The sequence below is a fragment of the Leucoraja erinacea genome, chromosome 8 (genome assembly GCF_028641065.1).
Source record: "Leucoraja erinacea ecotype New England chromosome 8, Leri_hhj_1, whole genome shotgun sequence".
Taxonomy (NCBI): domain Eukaryota; kingdom Metazoa; phylum Chordata; class Chondrichthyes; order Rajiformes; family Rajidae; genus Leucoraja; species Leucoraja erinaceus.
The window spans coordinates 6,493,671-6,516,514 of record NC_073384.1 but is presented as its reverse complement, the minus strand read 5'-3'; the positions used below and the strand labels follow the sequence as shown (position 1 = coordinate 6,516,514).

The following is a 22,844-nucleotide window of genomic DNA, read 5'->3' as shown; positions in this document are numbered from 1 at the left end:
AACGAGGTACTGATTGGGGATGATCAGCCATGATCACATTGAATGGTGGTGCTGGCTCGAAGGACCGAATGGCCTACTCCTGCACCTATTGTCTATTGATCATTCTATTCTTTGTGCAGCCAATCTGCAAAACATCCAGTGTTACAATCAACAGATATGACCAATTCCCAAATAGCCAACTATAACTTAGATGCAAGGAACTGTATGTAGTTCTGTCAGTTCAGTTTTATTTGTCATATGTAGGTTAACACGGGGTCAACGGTGTGTGTTTGACAAAACAATGGGTCATTCTACTGCAGTTGCACAGGGTCTTGGTGAGACCACACCTGTAGTCTTGCATACAGTTTTGGTCTCCTAATCTGAGGAAATACATTCTTGCCATATAGGGAGTACAGAGAAGGTTCACCAGACTGATTCCTGGGATGTCAGGACTTTCATATGAAGAAAGACTGGATAGACTCGGCTTGTACTTGCTAGAATTTAGAAGATTGAGGGGGGAACTTATAGAAAATTACAAAATTCTTAAGGGGTTGGACAGGCTAGATGCAAGAAGATTGTTCCCGATGTTGGGGAAGTCCAGAACAAGGGGTCACAGTTTAAGGATAAGGGGGAAATCTTTTAGGACCGAGATGAGAAAAACATTTTTCACACAGAGAGTGGTGAATCTGTGGAATTCTCTGCCACAGAAGGTAGTTGAGGCCAGTTCATTGGCTATATTTAAGTGGGAGTTAGATGTGGCCCTTATGGCTAAAGGGATCAGGGGGTATGGAGAGAAGGCAGGAACAGGATACTGAGTTGGATGATCAGCCATGATCATATTGAATGGCGGTGCAGGCTCGAAGGGCCGAATGGCCTACTCCTGCACCTATTTTCTATGTTTCTATGTCACATCAGCAAGGATGTTACAATGAAGGCACAAAATGGAATAACTCAGCGGGTCAGGCAGCATCTCTGGAGAACGTGGATAGGTGACGTTTGGGGTCGGGACCCTTCTCTGCAACGTTCATAGAATGAGTTATATTCATCTATTGCTCTTTTAACTAAGCTTGCAGGAGTAGGACTGTTAGTATTTCTTCAAACACTTATAGAGGTGTACAAAATCATCATGGGGATAGATTGGGTAAACACACAGAGCCTCTTGCCCAGAGTAGAGGAATCAAGGACTACATGACATAGGTGAGGGAGGGCAAAGTTTAATAGGAACCCCAGGGGTAACTTTTTCTCACAGAGGGTGGTGGATGTATGGAACAAGCTGCCCAAGGAGGTAGCTGGGACTATCCCAAACATTTACGAAACATTTGGACAGGTACATGGATATAATCTCCCACATATGAGATTAGTGGGCAAAATTAGGGCACATGGTATTGGGGGTAGAGTGCTGACATGGATAGAGAAGTGGTTGGCAGACAGGAAACAATGAGTAGGGATTAACGGGTCACTTTCAGAATGGCAGGCAGTGACTCGTGGGGTACCGCAAGGCTCGGTGCTGGGACCCCAGCTATTTACAATATACATCTATGATTTGGATGAAGGGATTCAAAGTAACATTAGAAAATTTGCAGATGACACAAATCTGGGTGGCAGTGTGAACTGTGAGGAGGATGCTATGAGAATGCAGGGTGACTTGGACAGGTTGGGGGAGTGGGCAGATGCATGGCAGATGCAGTTTAATGTGGATAAATGTGAGGTTATCCACTTTGGTAGCAAAAACAGGAAGGCAGATTACTATCTAAATGGCGTCAAGTTGGGAAAAGGGGAAGTACAACGGGATCTGGGGGTCCTTGTGCTTCAGTCTATGAAAGTAACCATGCAGGTACAGCAGGTAGTGAAGAAAGCTAATGGCATGTTGGCCTTTATAACAAGAGGAATCGAATATAGGAGCAAAGGGGTCCTTCTGCAGTTGTACAGAGCCGTAGTGACACCACACCTGGAGTATTGTGTGCAATTTTAGTCCCCTAATTTGAGGAAGGACATTCTTGCTATTGAGGGAGTGCAGTGTAGGTTTACAAGGTTAATTCCCGGGATGGCGGGACTGTCATATGCTGAGAGAATGGGGCAGCTGGGCTTGTATACTCTGGAGTTTAGAAGGATGAGAGGGTAACTCATTTAAAACATATAAGATTGTTAAGGACTTGGACACGCTTGAGGCAGGAAACATGTTCCCGATGTTGGGGGAGTCCAGAACCAGGGGCCACAGTTTAAGAATAAGGAGTAAGCCATTTAGAATGGAAACGAGGAAACACTTTTTCTCGCAGAGAGTGGCGAGTCTGTGGAATTCTCTGCCTCAGAGGGTGGTGGAGGCCGGTTCTTTGGATGCCTTCAAGAGAGAGTTAGATTGGGCTTTCAAAGACAGCGGAGTTATAGAGGATATGGGGAGAAGGCAGGAAGGGGGTACTGATTGGGGATGATCAGCCATGATCACATTGAATGGCGGTGCTGGCTTAAAGGGCCAAATGGCCTACTCCTGCACCTATTGTCTATTGACAGGAACATGGATAGGACAGGTTTGGAGGGATATGGACCAAGCGTGGGCAGGTGGGACTCTTGTAGGTGGGACATGTTGGTTTGTGTGAGCAAGTTGGGCCGTGAGGCCCGTTTCCTCACTGGATCACACACTCACTAACTAAAGAAGTGACTGGAGTGTGCTGGACAGAGGGCACGGATTTATCACAGCCATTTATCGTATTGTCATATACAGATCATCAATGCATGTGATCAGGATACAAATTCCACCCTAATCAATTACAGGAGGAATTGCAAATGCATCAGCAGCCTAGACTCTAACCAAGCAATACTGATAAAAGCAAAAGACCACATTCAGGATAGGGAAGAAGAACTTTTCAAGGGGAACGATCGTGTGTTAGTTTATGGCTCATTGCCAAAAGGCGAGGGAGGAAAGAATTAATAGGATCCCGAGGGGTAACCTCTTCATGCAAAGGGTGGCGGGTGTATGGAACGAGCTGGCTGGCCGAGGAGGTAGTTGAGGCTGGGAGGGGCCATTGCAATATTTTGAGTGGTACATGGATAGGATAGGTGGAGATGTTTATTGGTCAGATGGGACTAGTGTAGATGGGACATGTTGGGCTGTGTGGGCAAGTTGGGCCAAAGGGTCTGTTTGACTTTATAACCCTATACGATCTCTTGGATAAGGACACAAAATGCTAGAGTAACTCAGCGGGACAGGCAGCATACCTGGGGAGAAGGCATGGGCGATGCTTTGGGTCGAGACCCTTTCTTCAGACCCCTTAAATGGTTACGATTTCCTAAATGGCTACCAGATCAATATTAAACAGTGGAGATGGCTACCCAAGGCAGCAACTCTTTGGTATAAACCAGCATCTGTAATTCCTTCTGATTACATGGCAACAAAATGTATCCATTTTAAACCGAGTGAAAAAGCAGTTCTCCGTGGATTGTCACCTTGTCATGGTGGAGAAGCTCGTGTGGACCCGAGATCCTGAGAGCGATGCCGTCTGGAGCTACGCTCCTGGTAGGGCCACCCATGGCGGTAAGGTCGAGGGGGAGGTCTCTGACACAGAGCAATCCAACCAAGACCTCAACGGTGGAACAGGCGGAGGACGATGGCTGACCTTAGTGGAGCTAACGTCACAACGGCTGGGAAGGCGGATGAAGGCTGCGGCAGAAAAGGGTCTCCGGTCGTCTAGGACTCCATGCCACTGGATCCTGACCCAGATCTGTCAAGGACTGTGTGGGGCGGCTGTCTGTGCACCAGTCTCCCCACGTTAAACAAAGTCACGCACAGGCGCCCTCCAACCCTGGAGACACCCGTGGTCAGCCATGAACGAAGTGGGTCTAAGAAGAGGAAGTACAAGAGACTAAAGTAAGGAACTATATAAGTGGCTAGTATGTGTTGGCCGGTGTGGGCCAGTTGGGCCGAAGGGCCTATTTCCACACTGTAAGAGCCTATGACTTGATAGGATTTGATCTGCCAAGGTTAAAATAACTAATCTATTTGTTTTTGTTTCGCTGAGGGCTCCAAGTTAACTCTGGCAGAGAACGTACACATGTGGCACATACGGTCTAAATTCTCTCAGCTATTCACAAGACACAAACTAAAGACCATCGGTTAGAAGGCAAAACGTCTTTGCAATACTGCCAAAATTGTTGACTGAATCAACCGTCAACTTCTCCAAGGTACAAGCGGCTGACTTAGTTAAGTTATTAACTAGCAACACATGGATCATCATGTTTAAGAAGGAACTGCAGATGCTGGAAAAAGCTCATAGGTTGCAGTACAGAATGATGATCCAAGGTACACAAAAGTGCTGGAGAAACTCAGCGGGTACAGCAGCATCTACGGAGCGAAGGAAATAGGCAACGTTTGGTTTCGGCCCGAAACGTTGCCCATTTCCTTCGCTCCATAGATGCTGCTGTACCCGCTGAGTTTCTCCAGCATTTTTGTGTACCATGGATCATCATTCTGTATTAACTGCAACCAATGAGCTTGTTCACTCCTGGTCACTGGGTGGAATGGCAGTGGTTTCATTGTTTTTTTTTTAAGTTAGAGACACAGCGTGGAAACAGGCCCTTCGGCCCACCGAGTCCACACCAACCAGCGATCCCCGCACACCAACACTATCCTACACACACACACGGGACAATTTTTACATTTATACCAAGCCAATTAACCTGCAAACCTGCACGTCTTTGGAGTGTGGGAGGAAACTGAAGTTCTCGGAGCAAACCCACACGGTCACGGGGAGAACGTACAAACTCCGTACAGACAGCACCCGTAGTTTTGGCTAATATTTAGGCTATTAATTTGTTTATTACATAGTTTACAGGCCTGATATGCTTTTGTTCCATTGTCAGAATATGACACAGAAAACATAGAAAAACAGGTACAGGAGTTCAAGTCCAAGTTTGTCTCATGCACCATAACCATATAACAATTACAGCACGGAAACAGGCCATCTCGGCCCTTCTAGTCCATGCCAAACACCATAAGGTGCAGTGAAATGAATTTCACTGGAGTGCAATTACCTATAATGGAGTAGACCATTCGGCCCTTCTAGCCAGCACCGCCATTCAATATGATCATAGCTGATCGTCCCCAATCAGTATCCAGTTCCTGGTTTCTCCCCATATCCCTCTATTCCGTTAGCCCTAAGACCTAAATCTAATTCTCTCTTGACAACATCCAGTAAATTGGCCTTCACTGCCATCTGTGGCGGATTTCCACTGAGGCAGAGAAGTGAAACTCCCCCCTCCCCCCTCCAACCCACCCTCTCCCAACCCACAAAACAGACTGGACAAAGTTATAGGTTTGAGAAACGTCTTGCATGGAATCAGAATTTTTCCGTTCAAAACCTTTATTGGGATTTTCTGAAAAACGGGAACAAGGAAAGAGAAATCATACAGACATGTACAAAATTAAACACAGTTTGTCATGTAGTGACTGCACAATCAATTGGGAACCAGCCTGAATAAACGAGAACGGCAGAGTAGCGTACAAGTGTCGGACAAAACATATACGCCTACAGGCGATGGGGAGAGCTGGCTTGTAAACGGGGCATTACATCGCATAGACTAGAACTAGGCAGACGGCGTTGAGGACCGGCCCGAATAACAGCAGCATCGCCATTTTACAAACACGCTCTGATCTTACTTTGATCAGAAGATCAACCTGTGGCAAATAAATATCGCTAAGTGCAGTGGAATGCAAACGGGAAGGGGGTTGTGGTGTCAAGATTACTGCGAATGATCATTGTAAAAAAAGGAGCTGATTTTTACAGGACAAAGCTCGATTGTAATGTCCCAGAACTTAAGGCATATTCTCGTTTGAAAACATCGAGTGACTAATCTATGATAGGAGACAGCGTTCGAGAGTACAATGCGCACACACACACACACACTGGGGGTAACCAACATTATTTCGTAAACCTAACTAAAAATACTTTCCCAGAGATAGACACAAAATGCTGGAGCGGCTCTGCGGGACAGGCAGCATCTCTGGAGGAAATGGTTTCGGGTCGAGACCCTTCTTCACACTGAATGTCTATGCTGCCTGACCCGCTGAGTTACTCCAGCATTCCGAGTCCATCTTCTGTATAAACCAGTGCCTGCAGTTCCTTCCTGCGTCGTGTAATATTGGATCAGTCAGAGGGGTGAATCTTTAGAGCCAATTACTTTCACGTTTCAGAAATGCATGCGCATTTTTTTTTCTCCGACCCCCCCCCCCTCCAAAAAAGAAAGCAGGCAACCGTAACACATTGTTGTATCAAAATATTTAATAAATATTAATTTCCAAAATTTATTGCCAGGAGCAACAGTAAGGTGCCCCCGCATGTTCATATAACACTAATGTCAATAGACGCAAGAAAACATGACCAAGATTTCACCGACGAGATCACCTTGTTGGTTTAAGAGCCTTCCCTTCCCAGAGCCCGGCACAAGTGTTTAATCCAGAGCTCCCGAATTCCTTAGGGAGGGCAAGAACTGTGTGACGAGAATCCACGCAGTGATCTCATTGCCGAAATCTACCATTCAAGTATTCAACAGCTAGCTTAATTAATAGAAGACTTCCTAAATGCAAGTAGGCTATCACAAAAATCAAATCTACAAAGTGGTTCAATATTATATCCTAGGAGAAGAATGATTGGGATTTTCAAAAACAATGTCGCTGTGCTGTGAGCTCAAATACACTATCTAGGAGATATACCATTTTTTTTTTTCCATTTTTAATTTTTTTTTTTTTTAAAGTACATGCAACCACTCACACATCAGATACACAAAAAGTAAATAGGCTAATTTGTTCCCTTACATTTTGTATTTTGTCGCAGGCTTCTCCGGCCCCGTCACTCCAATGTTTTAAAGTCTTAAGCAGCATTTAATCAAAAGCATTCTAGACTAATGCTCTCCGCATGCCTCCCGAATGTTGCGTACGGGGGAGGGGGGGAAAAAAAAAAAAATTCTTGGCCAAAAAAAAAAGCTTGTAGTGATACGATAGAAATTGATCCAAAATGTTTGACATTGTACAAAGACAGTTCCAAGGCACGCGGCCAATTCTAGTGTTAAAAAATTATCTATTCTGCAAATGGAGCACACCTCAAATTTGGCATGTAAGCAACATCACTGAAATACACAGGAACGATTCAACGAAAAAAAAAAAATAGGGAGCCACAAAGCTTACAAAGCTATCGAAAACCTTCAACTCTAAACATACATATAAATAAAAGGAATGGTATTTAAGGCTCTTGATTACTTAAGTTATTAAATCAAATATACACAGTGATTAATTAAAAAAAAGTATTTACATTTTATACAAAAAAAAGAAAAATCATAAACACTTGGCCTCTTATTAAATTCTTCATTTGAACAGCATCTTGCCGACCGACTTCACCCCCCCCCCCCCCCCCCCCCGTCCCCTCTCAAACAAAAAAAGTATCATCTTGGATTTCGATGATTGCTGCCGTGGTCTCCAGCATCAAAGGCACTTTCAAAAATACAGAACTAGGACTAACAGTCAAAACCTACTGTACATAACTTAACAATACTGAGAAAACTTTTAAGCCAGTAAAAAATAAATAAAAAGTTCACCATCTTTAAATTAAGGGGGGGGGGGGGGGGGGGGGGAGGAGGGACCGGGGAGGGGGGAGAGGGGACAAACGGCTGCACTAGATTGGGGTCTTTGCAGGGGGGGGTGGAATTGTGATTAGACTGGATTAACTGCAGCGTGGTTCACAAAGCAAAGGGGCTGCAACTGGAACTGAACGCACACCGGGGCCCTCGACTAGTTTTGCATAGATGCGAGATGCAGCGCTGGTTGTTTTAAGACAAACGTAGCAATGCCCAGTGTCAGTGGAAGTCAGTGGGGGACTCGACTGGAAAGCACATAGGGGTGGGGGGAGGGGAGTTTACTTTTGCAGACAATACCCGCTACATAACATTACACAACAAGTTGGTTGCCGTGAGCGAGCCTTCAGGGGGAAGCAACAAGGAAGGCCGTGTTGTTAAATAGCGCTGCGTTGCTGACTGCTATACAATATACTCCATGTGACTCAAGCTCTGCGCACTTTCCAAGTCTCTGTTGTCTTGCTTGTTTGTCCAGTTGGGGTTTTTGGTCGGAGTGCCCTGCACAGCCTTCTCGTCCCTGTCCACCAGCGTGTAGGCGGACTGCTTGGAAAACCTGGCCTTCTGCTGGTGCTTGTCCGCATCCGTCTCCTCCAGGTCGGAGTTGTGCGTCCTTATTTTGGCAATTTTACAGTTTTTGTTGTCGTAGTCCTTGCCGGCAGGGCCCGCGGCGGGCCCCACGTGCTTCTCGATGGGGTTCTTGATCTGGTGGAGCTGCTCGCGCACGTTGTTGGTGGTGTCGTCCGCCGGCGTGGGCGTGGGGCTGGCGGGCTTGCGGCGCCGCCGGATCCACCAGAAGAACAGCATGACAAAGCAGCAGATCCACACGACCGTGATCACAGAGCTCAGCAGCGGCACCAGGAAATCTGCTGGGGGAAACAAACAAGGGCAGACAAAGTGAATTTACAGAAAACTCCCAAGTGTCAAATAGGTCAGGAGGACACGTTATTACGAGATGAGGAAAAAACGTTTTCACCCAGAAAGTTGTGAGTCTGGGGAATTCTCTGCCAAAATGGGAAGCGGATATTTTCAAGAGAGAGTTAAGGGCCCGTCCCACTTTGACAACCTAATTCACCACCTTTTTTACTCGTGGATATTTTTCATCAGGCTAGAAAAACGCCCCGACCTACTTGATGCCACGAGTACCTACGACCAGCCTCACGGCCTGCTACGACCATGCTGCGAGTACGAGTCAAGTGCAAACTCGGCAGAGGTCGTGAAAGTGGGACAGGCCCTTTAGATTTAGCTCTTTGGGCTAACGGAATCAATGGATATGGGGAGAAAGCAGGAACGGGGCGGGGTACTGATTGTGGACGATCAGCAATGATCATATGGAAAGGCGGTGCTGGCCCGAAGGGCTGAAAGGCCTTCTCCTGCACCTATTTTTCCATGTTTCTAACAATGCTGAATACAAGATTTAACGGTCTGCTCCTTGTGCCAGTTTACCCTCTAAACAAAAAAGCTGATTGAAGTTAGTTTAGTTTAGAGAGACAACATGGAAACAGCCACTTTGGCCCACCGGTTCCGTGCCAACCAATGATCCCCACACATTAACATTACCCTACATACACTAGGGACAATTTACACATACACCAAAGCCAATTAACCTACAAACATGCACGTCTTTGGAGTGTGGGAGGAAACCGGAGCACCTGGGGAAAACTCACGCAGGTCACGGGAACAAACTCCGTACAGACAGCATGCAGTAGCCGGGATCAAACCCGGGTCTCTGGCGCTGTTAGGCCACCCAGTGCATTGGCCATTCCGGGTGAATGCACGGAGCTTTTTACCCCCGGGTAACAGGGATCGAGAAGGATAAACCAAACCCAACAGAACGGTTATGTCTCTCGCCTCCGATTTATGGCACAGAAACATAGGAAATGGGTGCAGGAGTAGACCATTCGGCCCTTCGAGCCAACACCGCCATTCAATGTGATCATGGCTGATCATCCACAATCAGTACCCTGTTCCTGCTTTCTCCCCCCCATTTCAGGGCGGTCACCAGCAGAGTTGCTGCCTTACAGCCAATGCAGCACCGGAGACCCAGGTTCGATCCTGACTACGGGTGCTGTCTGTACGGAGTTTGTACGTTCTCCCCGTGACCTGCGTGGGTTTACTCGGAGATCTTCGGATTCCTCCCGCACTCCAAAGTCTTACAGGTTTGTAGGTTAATTGGCTTGGCAAATGTAAAAATTGTCCCAAGGTGTGTGTAGGATAGTGTTAGCGTGCGGGGATCGCTGGTCGGTGCGGACCCGGTGGGCTGAAAGGGCCCGTTTCCGCGCTGTATTTCTAAACTAATCTAATCCCTCGATTGATAATGGCGACGCTCACCTGGCTTGAGCGGTTCGTGCAAGGTTTGTACGCGGACTTCTGCGATCGCCGCCAGAATAGTGTTGTTCCCGTCGCGTTTACTGATGACGTCAGTGATTCTCTCCGTCAAATCCTTGATCGGATTAGTTCCCTGCTGCAAATTTTCCACCGACTGAGAAGGGGGGGGGGAACAAAAATGCACGGGTTAGACAACCGGAAGAGGTCAAGAAGGCGGCCATTTTGATATTTGTAGTGGCGAGGGGATTGAAGCTTACTATCGCCACGTTGATCTCGTTGGCAGACTGGGTCTGCTCGCAGACCAGGTAGAGCGAATATTCCACCGACAGGTTGCGCAGAATCTGCAGGTTGCGCAGCTCCACACAGATCTGTTCGATAGTTACACCCTGGAACAACATCGAAGCCACACGTAAGAACAGGCAGGTGGATAGAGCCAGCACACACACACACATTGACCCACCTCACAAATCAACCCATCACGGTGGCGCAGCGGTAGAGTTGCTGCCTTGCAGCGAAGGCAGCGCCGGAGACCCGGGTTCGATCCCGACTACGGGCGCTGTCTGTACGGAGTCTGTACGTTCTCCCCATGTGGGTTTTCTCCAAGACAATAGAATAGACAATAGGTGCAGGAGTAGGCTATTTGGCCCTTCGAGCCAATGGCTGATGATCCCCAATCAGTACCCCCGTTCCTGCCTTCTCCCCGTATCCCACGACTCCGCTATCTGTAAGAGCCCTATCTACCTCTCTCTTGAAAGCATCCAGAGAACCTGCCTCCACCGCCCTCTGAGGCAGAGAATTCCACAGACCACTCGGTGAGAAAAAGTGTTTCCTCGTCTCCGTTCTTCGGTTTCCTCCCACACTCCAAAGACGTACAGGTTTGTAGGTTAATTGGCTTGGTGTAAATGTCAATAGACCATAGTCTGTGTAGGATAGTGTTAAACTAAACTCTGGAGTTTAGAAGGATGAGAGGGCATCTTATTGAAACACAAGACTATTAAGGGTTTGGACATGCAAGAGGCAGGAAACATGTTCCCGATGTTGGCGGAGTCCAGAACCAGGGCCCACAGTTTCAGAATAAGGAGCAAGCCATTTAGAAAGGAGACGAGGAAACACTTTATCACACAGAGAGTGGTGAGTCTGTGGAATTCTCTGCCTCAGAGGGCGGTGGAGGCCGGTTCTCTGGATACTTTCAAGAGAGAGTTAGATAGGGCTCTTAAAGATAGCGGAGTCAGGGGATATGGGGAGAAGGCAGGAACGGGGTACTGATTGGGGATGATCAGCCGTGATCACATTGAATGGCGGTGCTGGCTCGAAGGGTCGAATGGCACCTATTGTCTATCGCTGCTCAGCAGGTGGGCCGAAGGGCCTGTTTCCACGCTGTGCCTCTAAACTAACTCTCACACGCTGCAGCTTAACAGGCCAGTAAAGGCACTTCATAAATAAAGTCATTGATAAAGGCAAAGGACTTACAGGCCGAAGCATCTCCTTGTTCACCGTCAGCGTGATCTTGGCGCAGGTGCTGTCCAGGTAGTCGGTGTTGGGCTGGCAGGGGTGTTTGGTGGCCGGGCGGCTGGAGGTACACTCCCCCTGGCCCACGCACGGCGGCACGAAGCAGTGGTCCTCCCGCACGGGCAGGCACGTCTGCCACGCCGGGCACTCCCCCGCGCGGCCTTTCCCTCGCACCTGGCACGACTTCGGGCCGCACCACATCTGGAAAAAAAAAACGCCACCAAACAGAGTCAGCCACTTGCTTGCCCTCCAGTCAGCGGCAACAATCCACCCGCTACAGACACGGGATCAAGGGACAGCATCTGCACACGCTGGTTTACACCAAGGATAAGACACGGTCTGAAGGAGGGTCTCGACCCAAAACATCTCCCATTCCTTCCATCAGATTCAGATTCAATTCAGATTCAATTTAATTGTCATTGTCAGTGTACAGCACAGAGACAACGAAATGCATTTTACAGAGACAACGAAATGCATTTACAGAGACAACGAAATGCTGCCTGTCCCGCAGAGCTGCCTGTCCCGCAGAAATGCAGAGATGCTGCCTGTCCCGCTGAGTTACTCCTGTACAGAGAAACAGAAAATAGGTGCAGGAGTAGGCCATTCGGCCCTTCGAGCCTGCACCGCCATTCAATATGATCATGGCTGATCATCTAACTCAGTATCCTGTACCTGCCTTCTCTCCGTACCCCCTGATCCCTTTAGCCACAAGGGCCACATCTAACTCCCTCTTAAATATAGCCAATGAGCTGGCCTCTTTACAGCACTAGAGGCCCGGGTTCGATCCTGACTACGGGTACCGTCTGTACATTCCCTCTCTGAGCTGTGTGGGTTTTCTCCAAGATCCTTGCATCCCCCCCCCACCCACTCAAAAGACGTCCAGGTTTGTAGGTTAATTGGCTTGGTATGAATGTAAATTTGTGCGTCTGTGTCTCTGTGTGAGATAGTGTTAGTGTGCGGGGATCGCTGATCGGCGCCGACTCAGCAGGCCGGAAGGCCTGTTTCCGCGATGTACCTCGAACGAAAAAGGACTGAGTGAATGATGAGAGACCACTCACACTGGCCTCCACACCCCCAACAGGGAGGCAGCTGAACAACCTGACATCCGAAGAGACGGAAGACAAACACAAATATGCATTTCAATGGATAGTTGAAACTCCAGAATCTGAGCGCAAAAATTCTCAGCTGGCAACAAGTGCTTTGTCCGTGTGGAATATGGGCCAAGCATTCACAAACTAAACGGGCTGATTAGCTGCCGTCTTTGTTGCAATTCTGTTTTAGTTCCGAATTGTGCTTTCAATTTCCAGTCCCCCCCCCCGACCATAATACATGCCTGGTTTTAACAGCAGCTGCTACTGTTTCCTGTCCTGTAACTGTTCGCTAAGAGGAAGCACTGAGTATGAATGGCCCCTTATCCCATAGGGAAAGGAGTGACTTTCCACAGGGAGTAATGGCTTTAGACTGGAGATACAGTGCGGGAAACAGGCCCTTCGGCCCACCGAGTCAGTGCCGACCGGCGATCGCCCCCCATAAACTGACACCATCCTACACAAACACACACACACACAGAGGGGACAATTTACAATTTTTACCCAAGCCATTTAACCTACTAGCTTGCACGTCTTTGGAGTGCGGGAGGAACCTAGAGAAATCCCCACGCAGGTCACGGGGAGAGAACCGTAACGATAGTGGCCAGAACCAAACTCTGGCGTTGTGCCACCGTGCCGCAGATCAAGGGGATGTGGAGAGGACATCTCCACTGGTGGGAGATTCTGGGACCGGAGACCTAGGAGACGAGGAGGAATCTCTTTAGACAGAGGGTGATGAATCTGGAATTCGTTGCCACAAACTGCGGTGGAGGCCAAGTCATGGGGTATTTTTTAAAGCGAAGATTGATAATGCCCCTGTCCCACTTAGGAAACCTGAACGGAAACCTCTGGAGACTTTGCGCCCTACCCAAGGTTTCCTTGCGGTTCCCGGAGGTTTTTGTCAGTCTCCCTAATGGTCGAAAGTGGTTTCCGCTTCTTGTATGTTCCGGTGAATTATTTCAAAAAATTCGAAACCGGCTGCGACTAAAAATAGGTTGCCGTTTTAAAATTTTTTAGTCAAAGCCGGTTGCGATGCTAGTTGCAGGTGGTTGCCGGAGGTTGCAGGTGGTTGCCGGCGGTTGCAGGTGGTTGCCGGAGGTTGCAGGTGGTTGCCGGAGGTTGCAGGTGGTTGCAGGTGGTTGCCGGAGGTTGCAGGTAGTGGAAGGCAAGACCTGCAACCACCTTCAACTGATGAAAACCTCCGGGAACCGCACGGAAACCTTGGGTGGGGCGCAAAGTCTCCAGAGGTTTCCGTTCAGGTTTCCCAAGTGGGACAGGGTCATAAGTCGTAATCAGTACGGGTATCAATGGTTATGGGGAGAAGGCAAGAGAATGAGGTTGGGCGAGGAAAAATAGATCAGGCATGATGAAATGGTGGAGTAGACTCGATGGGCCGAATGGCCTAGTTCTCATCCCATGTCTCGTGAAACTATAGAAATTGCTGCCTCACATCGCCAGAGACTCGGGTTCAATTCTCACTACAGGCGCTGTCTGTACAGAGTTTGTACATTTCTCCCCCCCCCCCCCCCCCCCACTCCAAAGATGTACAGGTTTGTAGATTTATTGGTCTAATTGTTTATTTAAAAGCTTTGTGGACCTCACAGCTGCATGTGATACTGTCTGGCTGTGTGGACTACACATGAAGCTTCTGGAAACCATCCCAGACAAGCACAAGCATCGTGGAGATGTTGAGCAACCACAGCTTCAGGCTACACACCAGCCACGGGCAATGCAGCAAGGGCAAGGAAACGCAAGAACAGTGTCCCTCGGGGCTCAGTACTGGCACCAATGCTGCTCAACATCTACATCCATGACCTGCCTGCAACACAGTCCAGACCCTTCTTCAGTCTGAAGAAGGGTTTCGGCCCGAAACGTCACCTATTTCCTTCGCTCCATAGATGCCGCTGCACCCACTGAGTTTCTCCAGCAATTTTGTGTACCTTCGATCTTCCAGCATTTGCAGTTCCCTCTTGAACCCTTCTTCAGATGCTGGTTTACACTGAAGAGAGACACACAAAATGCTGGAGTAATTCGGCGGGACAGGCAGCATCTATGGAGAGAAGGAATGGGCGACGTTTCGGGTCAGGTCCGAAGAAGGGTCTTGACCCGAAACGTCACCCATTCCTTCTCTCCAGGGATGCTGCATGTCTCGCTGAGTTACTCCAGTATCTTGTTTATCTGTAGTTCCTTATTGCTACTAATGGTATATCTGATCTGTATGGCTAGCATGCAAATTAAAACTTTTCACTGTACCTTGGTAGATGTGACTAAAAAAAATTTACCTTAAACCTACCCTAACTGCTCCATTAGTAGTGACCTAAAGATTGATTGAAACATGGAAAATAGGTGCAGGAGTAGGCCATTCGGCCCTTCGAGCCTGCACCGCCATTCAATATGATCATGGCTGATCATCCGACTCAGTGTCCTGTACCTGCCTTCTCTCCATACCCCCTGATCCCTTTAGCCACAAGGGCCACATCTAACTCCCTCTTAAATATAGCCAATGAACTGGCCTCAACTACCTTCTGCGGCAGAGAATTCCAGAGATGACCTGGCCATCCTACTTGGTAAGCCATCCTGGGAAGCAGCAGAAGAGGGCCGGCCTCTCTGAAGACATGGACATCCCCGGCTTCATACCCGAGGAACTGGCACCTCAAGCTCAGCATGGGTAAGACAACATCGTCAATGTTCCACCTCACCAACAGGGAAGCGCCCCGCGAGATGAACGTCATGGTGGATAACGGTTACCGCCCAGTTACGGTCCCAGTCCCAGACCGTCCCCACGTATCTCGTGGTGAAGCTCGACAGAAGGTGCCAAGGCAAAGGCAAGCCCCCATGCTGCACTGATACGCCGTGTAGCCGGCACCACGTGGGGAGCCACGACGAAGAAACTGCGCATGTCCACCGTGGCCCCTGGTGTTCTCAGCCGCCGAGCACTGTGCCCCAGTCTGGTCCCGTAGCCCTCAGGCCAAGAACCTGGCTGCCGCCCTTAACAGCGCCCTGCGGACTGGACCGTCTCCGGATGCCTACCAGCCACCCCAGTAAACCAACTGCCCGTCCCCGCTGGCATCGCCCCAGCCAACATCAGACCAGAAGCAGCCACGCTGGCCCTCTCTCGAAAGGCACAGACCAATGACTCCCACCTCCTCCATCAGACCGTCACGGAGACACCACGACAAGTGCGCCTCGAGTCACGGCGCCCCTTTGCCACGCAAGAGCTGCTCTACACAACACCGGCTGATGCTCCTGAGGCCGCCTGGGTCCAGACGAGATGGAGAGACCAGTGGAAGTCAGCGGAACCATCTAGGCTACACCAGTACATCGATGACCCCATGGACGTCCCTGGCCAGGACCTGCCCCGAAAGCAGTGGACAACCCTCAACCGCTTGAGGACGGGCGTCGGACGCCATGGAGTAGCGATGAAGAGGTGGGGCCTCGTGGACAGCGAGCGCCTCCTGCGAGTGTGGGGACCCAACACAGACAGTGGAGCACATGGTCACCAGTTGCCCCAAACACCGGTTGGCCACCGAATGAATGGTGAACGAGGTCTGATTGACCTGGACGATGACACGTTGGCCTGGCTCGCCTCAACGGAGCTGCAGGTCTAAAAGATGTACGATAGAAGAAGAGGTGTGGTAGGTGTGTGAGTGTGTAAGTGTCTGTGTGTGTCCGCCTGTGTGTCCGCCTGTGTGTCCGCCTGTGTGTCCGCCTGTGTGTCCGCCTGTGTGTCCGCCTGTGTGTCCGCCTGTGTGTCCGCCTGTGTGTGTGTGTGTGTGTGTAAGTGTGTAAGTGTGTGGGGACGGCTGGTCGGCGCGGACTCAGTGGGCTGAAGGGCCCCGTTTGCACGCTGTATCTCCAAACTAAAAACTAGACTAAACAGTAGTCCTTGGTTCTGAGAAGCATCCAGCCTGCAATGACCACTTGGGATGATGTTTGGGTCAAATCCCATCTCACAGAACCACAGTGGCTACAAGCCCAGCCTGTCCGACCTGCCTTCCAAGTTTTAGCATTGCATTCCAGATGTTGGCGGAGAAAGCCTTCTGTAAATTGTTTCATAACATCTGTTCTGAGACGACCAGTAGTGTCTACAATATTCCAGATGTGAACTTTCAACTCCCAGTATGATTGCAGCAAAACCTCCCTGCTCTCTCAACATGCAGATTTTATTAGCCTGAACAGTTTACTGGATCTGGGTTACAGCCTTTTATAGGGTTGTGGAGTCTTATAGAGTGGAAACGGGTCCTTCGGCCCAACGTGTCCCTTCTGTACTAGTCTCACCTGCCTGCATTTGGCCCATGACCCCCCAAACCTGTTACCCAGCACAGACCTTGCATTAGGACAGCCAAATGCCTCGGCATCGTGAGGCTTTCAAGATACAGTGTGGAATCACCGAACCCGCGCTGACCAGCGATCACCCCGTACACTAGCACTGTCCTACACACACACTGGGCAATTTACAATAGGTCTCTGGAGAGCGAGTGTGAATTACTCCAGCATTTTGTGTCTATCGTCAGTGTAAACCAGCAAACCCACAGGTCTCCGGAGAGTGGGAGAAGTCCGGGGCACCTGGAGAAAACCGACACGGTAAAAGGTGAACGTACAGACAGCTGCCATAGTCGGGATCGAACAGGAGTATCTGGCGCTGTAAGGCAGCAACTCTACCGCTGTGACATGATGCCGCCCTTGAATCTCCACTCTAGAATCTTGCTATGTAATTATAGATTATAGGCACAGGATCAGGTCCTTTGGCCCAGAATGTCCCTGCTAACAAGACGCCAAAATAAATTAAACCTTGTGATCCATATCCCTGTACATCACAGTTTGATCTTCCATTTTTTTTCCCCCAAGCAAATTGGGCAAGGCTGCACACTTCCCCACACTAACTCTCGCCCAATCTCCCTTCATTACCTTCCTTTGATCCCTGCATGCCTTTCACACTTCACATCAGCACGGAGGCGGCGCAGCGGTAGAATTGTTGCCTCACCGCGGGTTCAATCCTCATTACGGGAGCTGTCTGTACGGAGTTTGCACATTCTCCCCGTGACCTGCTTGGGTTTCCCCCGCATGCTCTGGTTACCTCCCACCCTCCAAAGACGTACAGGTTTGTAGAGCAATTGGCTTTGATCCAAATTGTAAATAATCCCTTGTGTGTACGGCAGCGCTGGTGTACGGGGAGATCGCTGGTCGGCGCCGACTCGGTGGGCCGAAGGGCCTGTTTCCACGTTGCATCTCAAAACTAAAAAATCTTTCATTATTCGGTAGGTTTGAATGAATTCCCCCCCCCCCCCCCCCCCCCCCCCCCCCCCCCACCACATTTAAATTTGTCCCATTTTAATTTCCATTTGTAGACACAATGCTGCAGTAACTCAGCGGGACAGGCTGCATCATTGGAGAGAGGGAATGGGTGACGTTTCGGGTCGAGACCGTTCTTCAGACCCAGTCCCAGACTCAGCCTGAAGAAGGGTCTCGGCCTGCAACGTCACCCATTCCTTTTCTCCAGAGACGCTGCCCGTCCCGCTGAGTTACTGCAGCATTGTGTGTCTATATCGTCAGTGTAAACCAGCATCTGCAGTTCCTTCCCTACACATTAGGATCCATTTAATTTCACTTCGGGTACACCTTGCAGTTGTCGTACCTTTGCACACGCAATCCTGCCATTGTGACATTGGCACCCGTTGCAGTCCTCGTCCCACTTGGCTCCATGCGACACAACGCTATCCTTCAGGATGCAAGCTCTTCCGGTAACTGGAGGGCAGAACACACCAACATTTAAGGGAAATGGCAAGAAAATGCGTCTGGAAATTCCGCATGCCAAGATTCAGTGGCACAGCCGCCAACCCATACACATCACCCCTTGCACACATTGCTGCGGTCAAACTCAAAGCCCTCGTCACTGCAAAAGTAACATGCTTAAACCCAACTAATCTCCTGGTTGCTAAACACCAACCCCCCCCCATACTGACCTTTCTGTCCTGGGCCTTCTCCATTGCAAGAATGAGGCCCAGCACAAATTGGAGGAACAGCACCTCATATTTCGCTTGGGCAGCTTACATCCCAGCGGTATGAACATTGACTTCTCTCTCCCTTGCTTTCCCTCTCCCTTCCCAGTTCTCCAACCAGTTTGACTGTCCCCTTGATACTATTTTATCTGTTTGCTTTCTCCGAGCTAACAATTATCTCCTCTACATTTTCCTTGAACCCTCATCTCTTTTGATGTCTCCTTTTCACACCTTGCACTTCCTTATATCTGTGTCTCGCTCTCCCCCGACTCTGTCTGAAGAAGTGTCTCCACCCGAAACGTCGCCTACTCCTTTTCTCCCAAGATGCTGCCTGACCCTCAGAGTTATTCCAGTTTTTTGTGTCCATCTGCAGTTCCTGGCTACACTATAATCTTCACAACATCTACTGGCCTTGGCACCAACACTAAAAACTTTTGAATTTCTTTAATGACTTTGGATCTTGGATCAAAATGTTCCTTCCCCCCCCCCCATCCTTTGATCAAAGGGACAAAGGAGGGGGTTGTGAAGAAGCAATTCAACTCAATCAGTAGCCTTTGTATGCAGACATTTCCTGCCGTAACCATTTGACCACCTTCAATTCATTGTTCCCTCTCCCAGGAGAAATTGGCTTGACCAAAGCAACTTAAACACTTCAACCAGATCACACACACACACTTCTCAGCCCCCACCCTCTGGGTGTTAAGCATTCAATTGATTACATTGTTTTTTTTAAAGAAGTGGGTTTACCTTCTTGACACCTGAAGCCACTTTGCCCAGGTGGGCAAATACATCGAAAGCCATTGATTTCATCCACACAGGTGGCTCCATAGGCACAAGGTGAGGACTGGCATTCATTGATGTCTGAAACACAGTTGTTGCACAACTATTAAAAAAGACACTAAAACACAACAACTCATCGCATTGCACAATAGTGTTATGTGGAGAAACACAATCTTATAGAAACATAGAAACATAGACAATAGGTGCAGGAGTAGGCCATTCGGCCCTTCGAGCCTGCACCGCCATTCAATATGATCATGGCTGATCATCCACAATCAGTATCCCATCCCTGCCATTGGGGATGGGATACTGAGAATGACTGCCATTTGGAACACTATAGTAATGATCTACAATGGCTTACCCCTTAAGAATAAGGAGTAAGCCATTTAGAACGGAGACGAGGAAACACTTTCTCACAGAGTGGTGAGTCTGTGGAATTCTCTGCCTCAGAGGGCGGTTCTCTGGATGCTTTCAAGAGAGAGCCAGATAGGGCTCTTAAAAATAGTGGAGTCAGGGGATATGGAGAGAAGGCAGGAACGGGGTACTGATAGTGGATGGTCAGCCATGATCATATTGAATTGCGGTGCTGGCTCGAAGGGCCGAATGGCCTACTCCTGCACCTATTGTCTATAATGCTACCCGAAATGCAGAATCTTCGGACTCCAGCACTGTGTGGTGCCCTTTTGCTGATCAACCAGCATGTGCAGTTCTTTGTTTATGCATAATCCATATCCTTCTGAAGCGTCTGAAGAAGGGATTCGGCCCGAAACGTTGCCTATTTCATTCGCTCCGTAGATGCTGCCTCACCCGCTGAGTTTCTCCAGCATTTTCTTGTCTCCCTCCATATCCATGTGCCTATCCAAAAGCCTCTTAAACGCCACTACCATATCTGCCTCCACCACCACTCCTGGCAACATGTCCCAGGCACCCACCACCTTAAAACCTGCCCCGTGCATCTTTAAACCTTGCCCCTCGGAGCTCAAAGACACACAAAATGCTCCAATTAGGCAGCAGCATCTGTGAGGAGAAACCAAATTAGGCCCCCAGTTTTAACGAACTGTCCTTAAAATCTGCTGCTTCACTTAAGCATTGCCACATTGTTTTCAAAATTTTAAAATCTCATTGTGGTCGGGACTTTCACTTTAATCCCAGTAATCAGGCAGCATTTCTGGAAGGGAACTATCGTTAAAACTTCATCTAAATTAACACTTATAACAAATGTTCCCCCTGCAAGCTTTAAACACAAAAAAAAAGAGAGACTTAATGATCCAAATGCATTCCCAAGCTAAGAACAATAAATAAACTTGCAGACGTGATAAAAAAAATCTACCAGACACAGGAGAAGGTGGGCAGCGGTGGAGTGAGGGAAAGTAGAGAAAACCTTGCTGTTTTTCCTGGGTGAGGCACATACAATTAAAATGCTCAAGGCACTTTCTCTCGATTCCCAGTTATTAGTGAACTTCAAATGCATTTACAGCAAGCACAGGAGGATTTTATTTTGGTGAGGGGGGGAGGGGGAGGCATTGAAAATAATTAAAAGTAATTATCTTAAGAAAACAGGCCCTTCGGCCCACCGAGTCCATGCTGACCACAGATGACCTGTGTATGCCAGTTACCAGGTCATAAGGAATAGGAGTCTAATTAGGCCATTCGGCCCATCGAATCTACTCTGCCATTCAATCATGGCCGATCTATCTCTCTCTCTTCTAACCCCCATTCTCCTGCCTTCTCCCCATAACCTGACACCCGTACTAATCAAGAATCTATCTATCGTTTTTAAGAAGGAACTGCAGATGCTGGAAAATCGAAGGTACACAAAAATGCTGGAGAAACTCAGCGGGTGCAGCAGCATCTATGGAGCGAGGGAAATAGGCGACGTTTCGGGCCGAAACCCTTCTGTGGCAAAGAATTCCACAGATTCACCACCACTCTCTGTCTAAAGAAATTCCTCCTCATCTCCTTCCTAAAAGAACGTCCTTTAATTCCGAGGCTGTGACCTCTAGTCCTAGACTCTCCCCACTAGTGGCAAACATCCTCTCCACATCCACTCTATCCAAGCCCTTGTTCCGTTATCCCAGTCTCACTTCCCCATTTTCATATCGATACCCGATAAACTGTGGGGAATTTACATGGGGCTAACAAACCTGCAACCCCCGCAGGTCTTTGGGGCTTGGAAGAAGATCGGAGCAAACCCAGATGGTCACAGGGAGAACATGCAAACTCCACACAGACAGCACCCGAGGTCGGGATTGAACCCGGGTTCCTGGCACTGCGAGGCAACAAATCTGCCACTGCCCCTACAGTGCCACCCTAATGTGCGATGCATGGCATTAAGCCCAACTGGAACTTTATTCTGAAAGCTTCCATAATCTAGACTGATAGTCAAGTTACCAGTTTACACCCCAGCAGTATGAACATTGACTTCTTAAATTTCAGGTAGTCCTTGCTTTCTCCCTCCTTCCCCTCCCCTTCCCAGCTCTCCCACAGCCCACTGTCTCCGCCTCTTCCTTTCTTCTCCCTCTCCCCCCCCAGAACATCAGTCTGAATAAGGGTCTTGACCCGAAACGTGACCTGTTCCTTCCCTCCACAGATGCTGCCTCACCCACTGTTTCTCCAGCATTTTTATCCACCTCTAGTTACCAGAGTTCAAATGCAGAATGAACTGCAGATGCTGGTTTATGCCAAAGATAGACACAAAGTGCTGGAGTAACTCAGCGCGGGGTCAGGCAGCATCTTTTCACCTTCAGAAGGGTCTCGCCCCGCAAACCCCACCCACCGTTTATCTCCAGAGTTGCCGCCTGACCTGCTGAGTTACTCCAGCACATTGCCTATTTTAACCAGAGTTTAACATGTGTTTTTAAACTCTGATGAGGTGTGACTGAAGCAGGTTTAACCCATGTTTACGTCAGTCAGCTTTCAGAGTTGCAAACTTGTTTTTGTACGATTAAACTCCGGGGCAGGTCCACAGTGGTGTCATAAATCAAACCAGCATGTGCCAACTCAAACACACCCCAAAAGCCTCCTCTACAAACACACGGACTGGGAAACAGCAGAGCCAAGAGTTCACAGCTTAGACTTAAAGCCCTGTCCCACGGTACGAGTTCATTCCAAGAGCTCTCCCGAGTTTGCCCCAATTCGAACTCGGAGATTTACGGTAATGGCCGCTCGTCGGTACTCGGGGCTCTCGTGGACATTTTTCATCGTGTTGAAAAATCTTCACGAGTCTTCCCGAGCTTACCTGCCGCTAGCGAGTCTTCCCGAGTACCTGCCTTTAGCGTTACGAGCCGCTAAGAGACATCCCCGAGCTCCGACGTACCCGCTACGTTCATTCTCCGTGCCTACCACGAGTTTGATTATTTAAAAACTCGGGAGAGCTCTTGGAATGAAATCGCACCATGCGGCAGGGGCTATTATTCACGACCTCTGCCGAGTTTGCCCTTGACTCATACTCGCAGCATATTCGTCACGAGGTCGTAGCAGGCCGTGATGCTAGTCGTAGGTACTCGTGGCATCAAGTAGGTCGGGGCGTTTTTTCTAGCCTGATGAA

At 48.9% G+C, this 22,844-nt stretch overlaps 1 protein-coding gene across 2 annotated transcripts in view; it reads right to left on the bottom strand.

The window, feature by feature from the left end:
• Window positions 1-7,606: 7,606 nt before the first annotated feature.
• The window catches only part of jag1b (jagged canonical Notch ligand 1b), an 88,797-nt gene continuing 73,559 nt past the window's right edge, over window positions 7,607-22,844 (bottom strand). The window contains exons 21-26 of one of the 2 annotated variants that reach the window (XM_055638924.1): window positions 19,265-19,378; window positions 18,154-18,263; window positions 11,392-11,631; window positions 10,179-10,307; window positions 9,925-10,075; window positions 7,607-8,462 (exon numbers count right to left, since the gene is read on the bottom strand). In XM_055638924.1, the coding sequence (XP_055494899.1) occupies window positions 7,999-8,462; window positions 9,925-10,075; window positions 10,179-10,307; window positions 11,392-11,631; window positions 18,154-18,263; window positions 19,265-19,378 (1,208 nt within the window). In that variant the 3' untranslated portion in view covers window positions 7,607-7,998. The remainder of the gene's footprint in view (window positions 8,463-9,924; window positions 10,076-10,178; window positions 10,308-11,391; window positions 11,632-18,153; window positions 18,264-19,264; window positions 19,379-22,844) is intronic. The other variant, XM_055638925.1, reaches the window with a different exon arrangement.